This window comes from Oncorhynchus mykiss, chromosome 19, assembly GCF_057628025.1.
Source record: "Oncorhynchus mykiss isolate SJ-2025 chromosome 19, ASM5762802v1, whole genome shotgun sequence".
Classification (NCBI taxonomy): domain Eukaryota; kingdom Metazoa; phylum Chordata; class Actinopteri; order Salmoniformes; family Salmonidae; genus Oncorhynchus; species Oncorhynchus mykiss.
In genome coordinates this window covers 15,969,945-15,985,131 of record NC_143040.1, presented here as the reverse complement: position 1 = coordinate 15,985,131, position 15,187 = coordinate 15,969,945, and the positions used below count along the sequence as shown (strand labels likewise).

The window sequence follows — 15,187 nt, the reverse complement described above, 5'->3', positions numbered from 1 at the left end:
CAACGTCCTAAAAAGCCCACCGAGTTCATGAGCTGGTCAAAAAAAATCTCCATAGACAGTATATTAGGCCTACCCAGATATCCTGAAAGTGAATTCTGAGCAGAATTCTGCATTTAAATTGGACAATTATGTAATTACATGATAACATTAATATGTGGCCTAACTAAGACAACACATAGGCTAAGTGTAGGGTACCTGCCATAAGTATTCAGTAAAATGAATCCTTCCTCCTCCTCTATGACAGATCCAGCCTCTCCAACCTAGTGTGTGTGTGTGTTGGGTACAGCAGAAGAAACATTGCCATCTTGTGTGGATAATAAAGTATTTTTCTTCTCCTATACAAGTTAAACATTAGAATTATTCAGTACAGATTCCCCCAGACCAGTCATGTCTGATCAGTGCATTGAAGAAGGATGGATAGCCTGGCTACCTATTCACATTGCTCCGACCAACTGACATTTCTTCTCTAAGATGAGTATGGATTTGCCACCCTAGAACGCAAACTCATTCTGACTGTTCTGATTGGTTCCAGAAACCAACGGGATGGGCCAGAACTAGCCTACAAATTGACAATTTCAGACCACAGTTAGATTACCCTAAATTTGACTGGTCCCCCAGGAAGACATGCTGACGTCATGGTAACACTCCTCTTCTCCCCTCTTTCCTCTCTTTCCTCTCATCCCTTTCTCTTCACCTCTCTCTGCTTTCTTCTCTGTTTGCATTAGTTTTCAAAACCAAAGTGCCCAATTACAAGGATCTGTCCAGAAACAACCCCTAGCCTAGCGCCTAGACACTTCTCCCCTAACCCATATCCCCTAGACACCAGTGTAGATCTAAGAGCATTGTACAGACGTTAGAGATATCTTGCTAACACTAATTCAATCCCTTTAGATCTACACTAGTGTCTAAAATGATGTCAGGCCCAGTGGGGAAGAAGGGAAGGTGTACGTCCCAAATGGCACCTTATTCCCTGCACAGGGCTCTGGTAAAAAAGTAGTGCACTGGAAAGGGAATAGTGCACCTTTTGGGACTCATTCCAAGGGGTTGTGGTTAGAGATTGTTTTTAGACTGAGTTCCACATGGTGCCTTCCTCTAAGACGATTTGTCACAAAACGATGCGTCTGAAAATGTAAACAGAAAATAAAGACGTCAACGAAAACCCAACTTAACAGAAATCCCCACTAGACAGTAATTATTACAATACAAACATTTAGAAAAATTAACCAGGGTTCTTTTTTCTTCTCCTCATTCCTCCTTTTCTATATAACATGTCAGACCGTGTATTCCAAATAGCACCCTATTCCCCTTATAGTGCACTACTTTTGACCAGGGCCAAAAAGCACCCTCTAGTGAAGTGGAGCGTTTCTTTACAGTTAAATTAGGGTTGTAAAATTCCTCTAACAAACATTTTTGTCAAGTCATTTAGCCTAATTAATGACTGATCAGGCTACATGCATTGGATTCCCAATCATCTGCAGAGCCACACTATTGGCTGCTGTCAGCCCTCCTCTCTGGTTGTGACTAGATGGAGTACAGCTACGACCGGATCTTACTTTTCGTTACAGGTTAGGAGAGCAATGTAACTAACCCTAACCTTAACCTCAGTCTCCTAACCTTCTACGTTAATTCTCCTAACCTGCTGCATAAGTTCTCCTAACCTGCTACGAAAAAGTCACTTCTGACTAGGTGGAATACATAACTGGAGATGAAAACTAGGTTACAAATGTTATGTTCTGAGGCAGTTGTCATTCATTCATTTGTTGTATTTGTATTATTCATTATATTCAACAACCTTCTATTTAAATAGCATAGTAATTATTTGAATATTGTAGTTCATGATACAAAACAATGTTTATTTCATGTCAAGACAACTGTGAATATAACAACAACAAAATTCTTCCCACATTAATCCCATTTCAACTTTCAATCATTTGACCGTTAAACATTTGGGTATGAATCATTTGGGCATGAATCATTTGGGCATGAATCATTTGGGCATGAATCATTTGGGTATGAATAATTTGGGCATGAATAATTTGGGCATGAATCATTTGTGTATGAATAATTTGGGCATGAATCATTTGGGCATGATCATTTGGGCATGAATCATTTGGGCATGAATCATTTGACTCTAATATGCAACACATATATTAGCAGCAGGTTTAAGGGGAGAGAGTCAGTATAGTGCAATAAGCCAAAGTAAACGTAGTTTATAACAATAGAGAAACCATTAAAAAGCAAAGCAATACATTCCTATTGACCAGCAATGGAGGCAAATCTCTACTAAGACTGAAATTAAGAATGGACAGTCTTAGACAAGAAAACATTTATGAACAGGTGGATATACATTTTTGTTTTATAATGTCCTAGATGGGTTGTTAGGAACATCATCCGTAGAGTATGAGATTTAGTCTACTCTCAGCAACTCTCTGTATGATGGGTTGTTAGGAACATCATCCGTAGAGTATCATCTTTAGTCTACTCTCAGCAACTCTCTGTATGATGGGTTGTTAGGAACATCATCCGTAGAGTTTCAGATTTAGTCTACTCTCAGCAACTCTCTGTATGATGGGTTGTTAGGAGCATCATCCGTAGAGTATCATCTTTAGTCTACTCTCAGCAACTCTCTGTATGATGGGTTGTTAGGAACATCATCCGTAGAGTTTCAGATTTAGTCTACTCTCAGCAACTCTCTGTGTGATGGGTTGTTAGGAACATCATCCGTAGAGTATTATCTTTAGTCTACTCTCAGCAACTCTCTGTATGATGGGTTGTTAAGGAGCATCATCCGTAGAGTATTATCTTTAGTCTACTCTCAGCAACTCTCTGTATGATGGGTTGTTAGGAGCATCATCCGTAGAGTATCATCTTTAGTCTACTCTCAGCAACTCTCTGTATGATGGGTTGTTAGGAACATCATCCGTAGAGTTTCAGATTTAGTCTACTCTCAGCAACTCTCTGTATGATGGGTTGTTAGGAGCATCATCCGTAGAGTATCATCTTTAGTCTACTCTCAGCAACTCTCTGTATGATGGGTTGTTAGGAACATCATCCGTAGAGTATCAGATTTAGTCTACTCTCAGCAACTCTCTGTATGATGGGTTGTTAGGTGCATCATCCGTAGAGTATCATCTTTAGTCTACTCTCAGCAACTCTCTGTATGATGGGTTGTTAGGAGCATCATCCATAGAGTATCAGATTTAGTCTACTCTCAGCAACTCTCTGTATAAATGGTTGTGAGGATGTGGCATCTCTACACCTCATGGCTGAAGACGTGGTCTTCAAATATAGTCTGCTCCACTCCGTCACAGATGAGGGTGCAGTAGGGGCACAGTCTGTGGCTGTCCTCATGCAGCCTCAGCTCATCCTGGGTGATGCCAGGGAACCACTCATGGCAGTGACGACACTCCAAGGACAACTATGGGACAGGCACATGTCTTAGGTGGTAACATCCGATAGATGGATAGTTAACTATAGTGTAGTACAGAAATGATGGTGCATAAACCATTGTGAAATCAACCCTTTGATCCCAAATCACTAGTGTATCTTGTTGTAAACGTGTAAACTGCATTTATACCATGTATATCAGGGGTGTCCAACTCATTCCATGGAGGGGCCCGTGTCAACGGCTTTTGGTTTTTTCCTTTCAGTTAAGACCTAGACAACCAGGTGAGGGGAGTTCCTTACTAATCAGTGACCTTAATTCATCAATCAAGTAAAATGGAGGAGCGAAAACCCACAGACACTCGGCCCTCCGTGGAATGAGTTTGACACGTGATGTATACCAGGGATGTCAAACTCCAGTCCTCGAGGGCCGAGTACCAGCGGGGTTTCACTCCTCCCTTAGTAACACATCCCCCTCACCTGATTGTCTAGGTATTCAATTGGTCAGTAATTTAAAGTAAATAACAAAACCAGGAGACACACGGTCCTCCAGGAAGTGAGTTTGACACCCCTGATTTATACCATAGGAATGACTCTACATACCTCTTCCTCCTGGGAGTTTGGAGCAGTTTCTGCAAACAGAATCATATGTCAATCATAATTGAACATGTTTTGTTATTTTTCAAGGAGGAGTGTCCGTGAGGCACGTGGCGTTCATTTCTCATTCAGGAATATTTAGGTGAGACTTTCCAACAACTGGAGAATTGAGATTACCTGGGGTCTCATAGTGGTTCCCAGAGAGTAGACAGGCAGATAGTACATCTAGCTGCTGCTCCTCAGTGGGGGTGAGGTCAGTTGGAGAGCCATAAGGGCTGGGATGCTCCATGGACACTGGAGCAGCCTGGAGGTCAGTGAACTCCTGGGAATATATTCAGTAGAGTATCAGATTTAGTCTACTCTCAGCAACTCTCTGTATAAATGGTTGTGAGGATGTGGCATCTCTACACCTCATGGCTGAAGATGTGGTCTTCAAATATAGTCTGCTCCACTCCGTCACAGATGAGGGTGCAGTAGGGACACAGTCTGTGGCTGTCCTCATGCAGCCCCAGCTCATCCTGGGTGATGCCAGGGAACCACTCATGGCAGTGACGACACTGCAAGGACAACTATGGGACAGGTACAGGTCTTAAGTGGTAATAATATCAAAGTCACCATTGGCCTCATGGTGAGATCCCTGAGCAGTTTCCTTCCTCTCCGGTAACTGAGATAGAAAGGATGCCTGTATCTTTCTAGTGACTGGATGCATCCAAAGTGTAATTAATAACTTCAACATGCACAAAGGGATATTCAATGTCTGCTTTTCTTTTTACCCATCTACCAGTGGGTGCCCTTCGTTGCGAGGCATTGAAAAACTTCCCTGGTCTTTGTGGTTGAGCCTGTTTGAAATTCACTGCTTGACTGAGGGACCTTACATATATACTTGTATGTGTGGGGTACAGAGATGAGGTAGTCATTCAAAAATCATGTTAAACACTGTTATTGCACGCAGAGTGAGTCCATGCAACTTTTTACGTGACTTGTAAAGCACATTTTTACTCCTGAACTTATTTAGGCTTGACATAACAAAGGGCTTGAATACTTACTGACTCAAAACATTTCAGCTTTTCATTTTTAACTAATTTGTTAAACAAGTTACTTTGACATTATGGGGTATATTGTGTGTAGGCCAGTGGAACAAAATCTCAATATAATCCATTTTAAATACAGGTTGTAACAAAACAAAATGTGTACAAAGTGAAGGGGTGTGAATACTTTCTGAAGGCTCTGTAAGTGAAGGGGTGTGAATACTTTCTGAAGGCTCTGTAAGTGAAGGGGTGTGAATACTTTCTGAAGGCTCTGTAAGTGAAGGGGTGTGAATACTTTCTGAAGGCTCTGTAAGTGAAGGGGTGTGAATACTTTCTGAAGGCTCTGTAAGTGAAGGGGTGTGAATACTTTCTGAAGGCTCTGTAAGTGAAGGGGTGTGAATACTTTCTGAAGGCTCTGTAAGTGAAGGGGTGTGAATACTTTCTGAAGGCTCTGTAAGTGAAGGGGTGTGAATACTTTCTGAAGGCTCTGTAAGTGAAGGGGTGTGAATACTTTCTGAAGGCTCTCTAAGTGAAGGGGTGTGAATACTGTCTGAAGGCTCTGTAAGTGAAGGGGTGTGAATACTTTCTGAAGGCTCTGTAAGTGAAGGGGTGTGAATACTTTCTGAAGGCTCTGTAAGTGAAGGGGTGTGAATACTGTCTGAAGGCTCTGTAAGTGAAGGGGTGTGAATACTTTCTGAAGGCTCTGTAAGTGAAGGGGTGTGAATACTTTCTGAAGGCTCTGTAAGTGAAGGGGTGTGAATACTTTCTGAAGGCTCTGTAAGTGAAGGGGTGTGAATACTTTCTGAAGGCTCTGTAAGTGAAGGGGTGTGAATACTTTCTGAAGGCTCTGTAAGTGAAGGGGTGTGAATACATTCTGAAGGCTCTGTAAGTGAAGGGGTGTGAATACTTTCTGAAGGCTCTGTAAGTGAAGGGGTGTGAATACTTTCTGAAGGCTCTGTAAGTGAAGGGGTGTGAATACTTTCTGAAGGCTCTGTAAGTGAAGGGGTGTGAATACTTTCTGAAGGCTCTCTAAGTGAAGGGGTGTGAATACTTTCTGAAGGCTCTGTAAGTGAAGGGGTGTGAATACTTTCTGAAGGCTCTGTAAGTGAAGGGGTGTGAATACTTTCTGAAGGCTCTGTAAGTGAAGGGGTGTGAATACTTTCTGAAGGCTCTGTAAGTGAAGGGGTGTGAATACTTTCTGAAGGCTCTGCAAGTGAAGGGGTGTGAATACTTTCTGAAGGCTCTGTAAGTGAAGGGGTGTGAATACTTTCTGAAGGCTCTGTAAGTGAAGGGGTGTGAATACTTTCTGAAGGCTCTCTAAGTGAAGGGGTGTGAATACTGTCTGAAGGCTCTGTAAGTGAAGGGGTGTGAATACTTTCTGAAGGCTCTGTAAGTGAAGGGGTGTGAATACTGTCTGAAGGCTCTGTAAGTGAAGGGGTGTGAATACTTTCTGAAGGCTCTGTAAGTGAAGGGGTGTGAATACTTTCTGAAGGCTCTGTAAGTGAAGGGGTGTGAATACTTTCTGAAGGCTCTGTAAGTGAAGGGGTGTGAATACTTTCTGAAGGCTCTGTAAGTGAAGGGGTGTGAATACTTTCTGAAGGCTCTGTAAGTGAAGGGGTGTGAATACATTCTGAAGGCTCTGTAAGTGAAGGGGTGTGAATACTTTCTGAAGGCTCTGTAAGTGAAGGGGTGTGAATACTTTCTGAAGGCTCTGTAAGTGAAGGGGTGTGAATACTTTCTGAAGGCTCTGTAAGTGAAGGGGTGTGAATACTTTCTGAAGGCTCTCTAAGTGAAGGGGTGTGAATACTTTCTGAAGGCTCTGTAAGTGAAGGGGTGTGAATACTTTCTGAAGGCTCTGTAAGTGAAGGGGTGTGAATACTTTCTGAAGGCTCTGTAAGTGAAGGGGTGTGAATACTTTCTGAAGGCTCTGTAAGTGAAGGGGTGTGAATACTTTCTGAAGGCTCTGTAAGTGAAGGGGTGTGAATACTTTCTGAAGGCTCTGCAAGTGAAGGGGTGTGAATACTTTCTGAAGGCTCTGTAAGTGAAGGGGTGTGAATACTTTCTGAAGGCTCTGTAAGTGAAGGGGTGTGAATACTTTCTGAAGGCTCTGTAAGTGAAGGGGTGTGAATACTTTCTGAAGGCTCTGTAAGTGAAGGGGTGTGAATACTTTCTGAAGGCTCTGTAAGTGAAGGGGTGTGAATACTTTCTGAAGGCTCTGTAAGTGAAGGGGTGTGAATACTTTCTGAAGGCTCTGTAAGTGAAGGGGTGTGAATACTTTCTGAAGGCTCTGTAAGTGAAGGGGTGTGAATACTGTCTGAAGGCTCTGTAAGTGAAGGGGTGTGAATACTTTCTGAAGGCTCTGTAAGTGAAGGGGTGTGAATACTTTCTGAAGGCTCTGTAAGTGAAGGGGTGTGAATACTTTCTGAAGGCTCTGTAAGTGAAGGGGTGTGAATACTGTCTGAAGGCTCTGTAAGTGAAGGGGTGTGAATACTTTCTGAAGGCTCTGTAAGTGAAGGGGTGTGAATACTTTCTGAAGGCTCTGTAAGTGAAGGGGTGTGAATACTTTCTGAAGGCTCTGTAAGTGAAGGGGTGTGAATACTGTCTGAAGGCTCTGTAAGTGAAGGGGTGTGAATACTTTCTGAAGGCTCTGCAAGTGAAGGGGTGTGAATACTTTCTGAAGGCTCTGTAAGTGAAGGGGTGTGAATACTTTCTGAAGGCTCTGTAAGTGAAGGGGTGTGAATACTTTCTGAAGGCTCTGTAAGTGGTAATACCAGATAGATGGATAGTTAACTATAGTGTAGTACAGAAATGATGGTGCATAAACCATTGTGAAATCAACCCTTTGATCCCAAATCACTAGTGTATCTTGTTGTAAACGTGTAAACTGCATTTATACCATGTATAACCACAGGGTTCCCCTATAGGCGCGCCAGGATTTTTATGAGCCACAAAAAGAACACAAACACACATAACAGACTTTAAAAGAAGGAAATCAGGAAATCAGCCCAAAGTGATTTTAATTTAGGAAATCTGTTCCCAACTATTCCCACGTATAAATAGATATATGTGATCGTATCCCCATGTAATCAAGGTTTGAAATTATTCTGTTTTTGTCAAATACTTTATCTGTTTGAGATTCTTTAGGTCAATTTGAAGTGTACAAATGATTTACAACTATGTTCTGGCTTCCTGACCATCCGCTCAAAGAACAATTGGGTTGAATGTAATTGGGGACCCCAGATTTATACCATAGGAATGACTCTACATACCTCCTCGGAGTTTGGAGCAGTGTCTGCAAATGAAATCATATGTCAGAATTGAACACGTTTTGTTATTTTTCAAGAAAGAGTGTTCATGAGGCCCAAGTGGCGTTCATTTCTGATTCAGGAATATTAAGGTGAGGCTTTCCAACAGCTGGAGAATTGAGATTACCTGGGGTCTCAGATATTACATCTAGCTGCTGCTCCTCAGTAGGGGTGGGGTCAGCTGGAGAGCCATAAGGGCTGGGAGGCTCCAAGGACACAGTCTGGAGGTCAGTGAACTCCTTGCGAAGTCTCTCAATATCTCTTCTGAGGTCCTGACAGAATACAGTGGAAAACTCCATGATGAGAAAACATCACCAACTCTACAGTAAAAACAATTAAAAAATTTAATGACTAGTAAATAGTAGCAAAATTCATAGCAATCACCTGATTTTCTCTGGACAACTCCTCATTTTCTACTTTAGCCATCTCTGCTATGTTTTCTTTCTCCTCAATGATTCTGCGTAACTCTAAAAGTTGCATCTGGGAGGAGAGAACAGGCAACTCGTGATCAGCCAAGAGAATAAGGTTAGTGTGTTCTCTATTCATTTACAGGTGGACTAACTTCACAGAACAAACAACATATTGATGAACAAAAATCATATCCATTTGGTGGATCGGAAAATTCAATAGTGTCTAAGATATCCTTAAAGCACTTCTAGTTTAGGCCTCCTGAGTTGCGCAGCCGTCTAAGGCACTCTATTGCTGTGCTAGAGGTGTTACTACAGACCCGGGTTCATTCCCGGGCTGTCCCACAACCAGGGTTGGTTAGGTTACTTTCTGAATGTAATCTGTTAGTTACCTGTCCAAAATTGTAATCAGTAACATCACTTTTGGATTACCCAAACTCAGTAACATAATCTAATTACATTCCATTACTTTTAGATTACTTTCCCCTTAAGAGGCATTAGAAGAAGACAAAAATGTATCTTACCAATTAAACAACATCTATTGAAGGATAAATCAATGTTAAAGTTTACATAGCTGGCCATATACAGATGTTAAATGTTACTTTATGGGTTGGTTATGTAGGCTTCTTCTAACCCATCGCTTTCTACTACATATAATAATTCAATTAAATGATATCTTTACATTAAAAACCAAAGTATATTAGAATTCCAGTCATTCCAATAAATGTTATACCCTTTGATATCTTGATAATATGCAGCTGTTTAAAAGGCACATCCACTGATGAAACAATAACAAAACCGCCACCCCGCCTCTGTTTTGGTAAAAAAGCTGAGGGATGGGCCTGGAGAAATGTAACCACTCTTGGATGAATAGACAGAGCTACGTATCCAAGGACTGACCATCCATGATATATATTTTTATTTTAACCTTGTCATGAGGCTACACAGTGTTTGTTTACATTTACAATGTTTACAAACATTGGAATATTTTGGGTTCCCATGGAGTGTAACAGTTGAACTAAGCTCATGGGGGATTTATAAGTTATATTCTTCAAGAATCAGTGGATATATATATATATATCCACTGTATATATATATATATGTCCAAAAATTGATGTAACAACTACTGATTAGCCCTTTAAGTCTATCAAAAATTTGAAAGTTTGAGCATGTGCCCATTAGGTCTATGGATTTCTCTTTGTTTATCAGCATGAATTAGATTGAGCAATACAAGCCCCACTTTTATTCCATAGGCTTGGATCTGCACTATGCAACTGTTGCAAGAGCACATTTTTCACTGGCTGTCTAGTGAACTGTGATTGATAGGCACCTTAAACCTCTTGAATTCAACCATTATTAGGTTCAAATACACATTTAAATTTGTGACCAGCCATCCACAACAACCACAATCAGTAAGGTGCAAATAGCTAAATGAGAGAGCAGCAGTGTGATTCACATCAATGCGCTATGTAAATATCAATAATAGGTGATATCCGTATCGTCCGTAGGCTACAACACTGATGTCATCCTTACCTCCAAGAGTTTATTCAAGTTGGATAATCTTTGGATGCCGACAGCATTGGCACCAAGACATAGCTTGGACTGTAGCCTACAAAAGCCTATTCCTGCTCTTTTCCCGCAATCCATCAAACACCTTTGGCGTGTCATCATAGTCGTCTCTGACTTGTGGTCAGACTCGCTGAGGTGGAACAAACTTAAATTTGCACCTTTTTTGTCATTGAGAAAACTGATTTTTTTCCCACAAACATCCTTTCTGAATCTAAAAGTAATCCTCGATGTAATCCTCAAATGTATCTGTAATCTGATTACAATATTTTTGCTGGTAATGTAACGGATTACAGTTACAGGTTTTGTAATCCTCTACATGTAATCCTCTACAAGTAATCCGTTATTCCCCAACCCTGAACACAACCGGCCGTTGTCCGGGTCAGGGGAGGGTTTGGCCGGGGGGGGCTTTACTTGGCTCATCGTGCTCTAGCGACTCCTTGTGCCGGCCCGGGAGCCTGCAGGCTGACCCCAGTCGCCAGTTGAACAGTGTTTCCTCCGATACATTGGTGTGGCTGGCTTCCGGGTTAAGCTGATGGTTGTTAATGAGCGAGGTAAGGCGGGTCATGTTTCGGAAGACGCATGACTCGACCTTCGCCTCTCCCGAGCCCGTTGGGGAGTTGCAGCGATGAGACAAGATCAAAATTGGGGAGAAAAAGGAGAGTAAAATATATATTTTTTTAACTATAAATGCACCTCTAGTTTGCTGCTCTTCTGCTTGGTCTGAGCAGACGTCATGGAAGTGCTCTCCATGCGCTCATAGACCTCCTCCAGTTCCCTCTCGGCTTTCTCTGCACGTCTGCGGGTGTTGTTGGAAGCCTGCTGCTCCTGGTGCAACTGTGTCCGAGCCTCCTGCAGATTCCATGACGTTGAATGAATTAGTCAACTAGTCTTTTAAAGAGCGTATGTGTGTTAAAAGCATTCACTCTCATTCATTACTCTGCTGAGTGTGCTGACCTGTAGAAGTTGAATGTAATCCTTCAGTCTGCGGTTCTCCTGCTCAGATTTGAGCCTTGGGGTCAGCCTGTTTACACAGACACGGGGGCATGAGGAACCACATTGGTACACTAGTGTCAAAAAAATCCAAGGCAGCATGATATCATGATATGACTGGAAAGGTGTTGGACTAGAACACTATGTTCCCATGCATTGAATGGATTGCTTCAGACAAGAATGACTCACTGTGCAATCTCCACACTTTGGACCTCAACCTTCCCTTTCAACTCCTCTTGCTCCTTCTTCAGCTGTTGGATCTTGATCAATGCTTGTTCATATTTTTCATGAATAGATGTCAGAGACTGCAGCCATTCATGGAAAGAAACAGTTAGAAATAAGACAAGCAGAGAGAAACCATTGAAAAGCATTGATGGTATTCAGCTGTATAGTGTAGAGCCTACAGCTGTCAGATTGTATTTGATTTTTTACTACCAATGATAATTAGTTGTAGTAGTACTGGTAGTACATATATATAAAACATATATTCTCATTTCCATTCTGACACAAGACTAGGGTCTAGAAAGGCAGCCTGGTCTCATAGACTACACGTAACATAGTTAATGTAAATCCAGGACACTCAAATTAGTATGATATATTACGACCAGACAGATGGTTACTCTAGACAAAAAAAATAAAGTAGGGTTGTTGGTCGGGGTGGGAGTATAATGCGAACGTCTAGCAATGTCTAGCAACCCAAAGCTTGTGAGTTCAAATCTCATCACAGATAACTTTAGCATTTTAGCTAATTAGAAACGTTTCAACTACTTACTACTTTTTAGTTACTTTGCAGCTAACCCTTCCCCTAACCTTAAACCTTTTAGCTAACCCTTCCCCTAACCTTAACCCTTTTAGCTAACCCTTCCCCTAACCTTAAACCTTTTAGCTAACCCTTCCCCTAACCTTAAACCTTTTAGCTAACCCTTCCCCTAACCTTAAACCTTTTAGCTAACCCTTCTCCTAACCTTAACCCTTTAATCTAACTCCTAAACTTAACCCTAACCTATAGCCGAGCTAATATTAGCCAGCTAGCTAACGTTAGCCACCTATCTATAATTCGTAAAATATCATACGTTTTGGAAATTTGTAACATATTGTACATTTTTCAGTCGTAACATTTTGCACATTTTGCAAATTCTTAACATTTAATACGAATTGTAATTCATGACATATCAAACTAAATGAGTGATGGACTTCCACAAATGAATACATACCATGTAACATACAGTAAAAGGAGTGTTTGTCGGATTAACCTACAGAATAATACAAAATGATCTGAGATCAGCTTGAGAAAGGAGCTGCTGTTGGAACAAACAACTTGAAAACAAACCTTGAGGCGATCAATCTCTTGCTGTTGCTCCTTCAGGACACTTCTCAGAGTCTCATGTTGCTCTTTCAGTTGCTCTATCTCCATGACCAGCTCTTCTTTCTCTCTCTCACTTTACTCTACCTGTTCATAGATTCAGAAACACACATCATGTCATGTACATATCCTCTCCTATGGATCATTTTAGCTAATATGTTCTTGTGAGGAACATCATCAATCCCAACAGAGAGTGCTGCCTTTTGAAGACAAGTAGTTCACGCATGGTCTTCAAAACACAATCTTTGGATTTGAGATATTGTGGATTGTATTGTTCCTGTGTTGTGATGACCAACTGGTTGTTTTCCAGGTAGTAGTCTGTGTTTTGGGGTTTTAAAGCAGAGGGGGGTGCTGGCTCCTCTCACTTGGTCATTACTATCAGCATACCAGAGCTGATAGAACTCTGCAGAATCCTCTGTATGTTATCAGGAATAGAATATCATTGTCAGTGTAATCCCCGGCATAATATTGATCACTTAAATATCAAAGGAAAATTACATTTACATTATTTGTGTATAAAATCAAGAAGTTAACATAGGCCTACTGGTACCATCAAGAAAGTGTAACCTAAACTGAGCACACTGATTAATATCAAAGTCCATGTTAGTTGAAAAGTTTGAGGATAAAATGCACACATGGTCTTACCACGAAAAACCACTTGTTTTCTAACTAGATCCTGTCCTATCAGATCCAATGATGGTTCTACCCACACAAATGTGTCCTTTGTGGTGCTCCAGCCCACCTGCACAATAATGCCATTATTAAACAATCATGACTAACAACATAGGGAGGTATTCCAGACTATGGATATTTATTGTTGAATATAGGTTAAAACAATCCATATCATAATGTCAGATGAAACAGATCACAGATGAATATTCATGACAAAAGGTATATAATCTAATCTTGAATACCCAAGCCCAGTCTCTGGGGTTCCCTTTTAATCAACTCTGCGCCCTCTTTTGAGCAGCCATGAAACATCACATATTCTCTGTGATCTTCAGGATGAGACTTGCTGTCAAGCAAGTTGATGTAGTATGGGGAATCAGGGTTAACATCCATAGTAACCAAACTGCTGTTAAATACACCTCTGCTGAAATGAGCTGTAATATAAGTACATACATTGCAATTACAATTTGTAAGTTAACATAATTAAAATTCCTAAGGCTGAAACTGTTACACTAAATTGTTATGGCTGAAAAATATTTCAAAATATGCTGAATTATTACACTAGCATAATAACACGATCATGTAAAGACTTATTTAGTAAGTAAACAGGGGTTGTTTGATAGCCAAGTGTCCAGTAATAAGTTAACATGTCTCGAAAAACAGATGAGACCGTTCTTACCTGCTGCTGCCAGACAAATGCAGGAATACTCTGTATGCTTAGGAAACCTAGCGCTTAGGTTTCAATTCCTGACTGCAGGCCAATCTTACCTATTTAGGTTTCGTTTCCTGGTCTAAAACATGTTTTCACTTTGTCATTATGGCGTATTGTGTGTGTAGATGGGTGAGAATTGTTTAATTCAGGCTGTAACACAACAAAATATTTAATAAGTCAAGAGGTATGAATATTTTCTGAAGGCCCTGTAGGAGATCTAAATCGTTACTACTGGATTGCAGAAGTTTGTCTATTCATAAAAGCATATTTTGGCACAGGTTCTCACAGCTAGAATCATCATGTTGACTAGGGCTTGCCTGAGGAAAATGAAACCAAACTCTCCATACTTAGACAACTTTCTCGACACTGGTGAACATCCTGAGGATCAACGAACATATGTGATGTTCCATGGCACCTCAGTAGAGGCTGCAGAGCTGATTAAGAAGAATGGCTTCATACTATCAAGAGCAGATATCAGCATGCTTGGTGCTGGTGTTTATGTTACACGGGACATTCAAAAAGCCTGTAAATACCCCCTTGGTGTTTCCAACTCTAAGAGAAGAGTACTAAAAGTCAGAGTGGATGTAGGGAAGGTTAAGACCATAGACCAGCAGGATCACCCCATGCAGAAGACCTGGCACACCGAGCATGGATATGACACCGCCTGGGTTCCACCAGGTGTCGATATGGTAGAAAGCAACCGACAAGGAGAACTGTGTCTATGACCCAAAGAGAATCAAAGTCATGGAGGTCATGAAAGTAAACAAAAAGACCATGTAAGTATGAAAGAGACTGTTGTAGTGCTTGTTCATATTTCTCAGGAATAGTGGTCAGAGACTGCAGTGATTTGTCGCAAGATATAGCAAGTTAGATACACGACAAGGAAACAGGGAAAGTGGAATAAAGAGTAGAAGATATATTGGAAAAGATGTATGGTGTACAGTACATATATCTGTCACATGTTTTGACACTATATTCACCAAATATTTTTCATGAATAGATGTCAGAGACTGCAGCCATTCATGGAAAGAAACAGTTAGAAATAAGACAAGCAGAGAGAAACCATTGAAAAGCATTGATGGTATTCAGCTGTATAGTGTAGAGCCTACAGCTGTCAGATTGTATTTTATTTTTTTACTACTAATGATAATTCGTTGTAGTAG

General features: G+C 40.9%; 1 protein-coding gene across 2 annotated transcripts; it reads right to left on the bottom strand.

Moving 5' to 3' along the window:
- Positions 1-1,832: 1,832 nt before the first annotated feature.
- Positions 1,833-14,001, bottom strand: LOC110498596 (uncharacterized). Of its 2 annotated transcripts, XM_090210238.1 has the most exons (11): positions 12,611-14,001; positions 11,470-11,585; positions 11,245-11,311; positions 10,984-11,139; positions 8,699-8,794; positions 8,442-8,586; positions 8,279-8,301; positions 4,392-4,550; positions 4,159-4,303; positions 3,988-4,016; positions 1,833-3,418 (listed from the first exon to the last, which is right to left on the bottom strand). In XM_090210238.1, exons 1-11 carry the CDS (start codon positions 12,692-12,694, stop codon positions 3,254-3,256), a joined length of 1,185 nt encoding a protein of 394 aa, XP_090066364.1. In that variant the 5' UTR covers positions 12,695-14,001; the 3' UTR covers positions 1,833-3,253. The 2 variants fall into 2 exon arrangements, 1 of the variants encoding a protein (XP_090066364.1); XR_016488796.1 differs by lacking the exons at positions 8,279-8,301; positions 8,442-8,586; positions 8,699-8,794; ... (2 more) ...; positions 11,470-11,585; positions 12,611-14,001 and having other exon boundaries at positions 3,078-3,418; positions 4,392-7,967.
- Between the last annotated feature and the right edge of the window lie 1,186 nt (positions 14,002-15,187).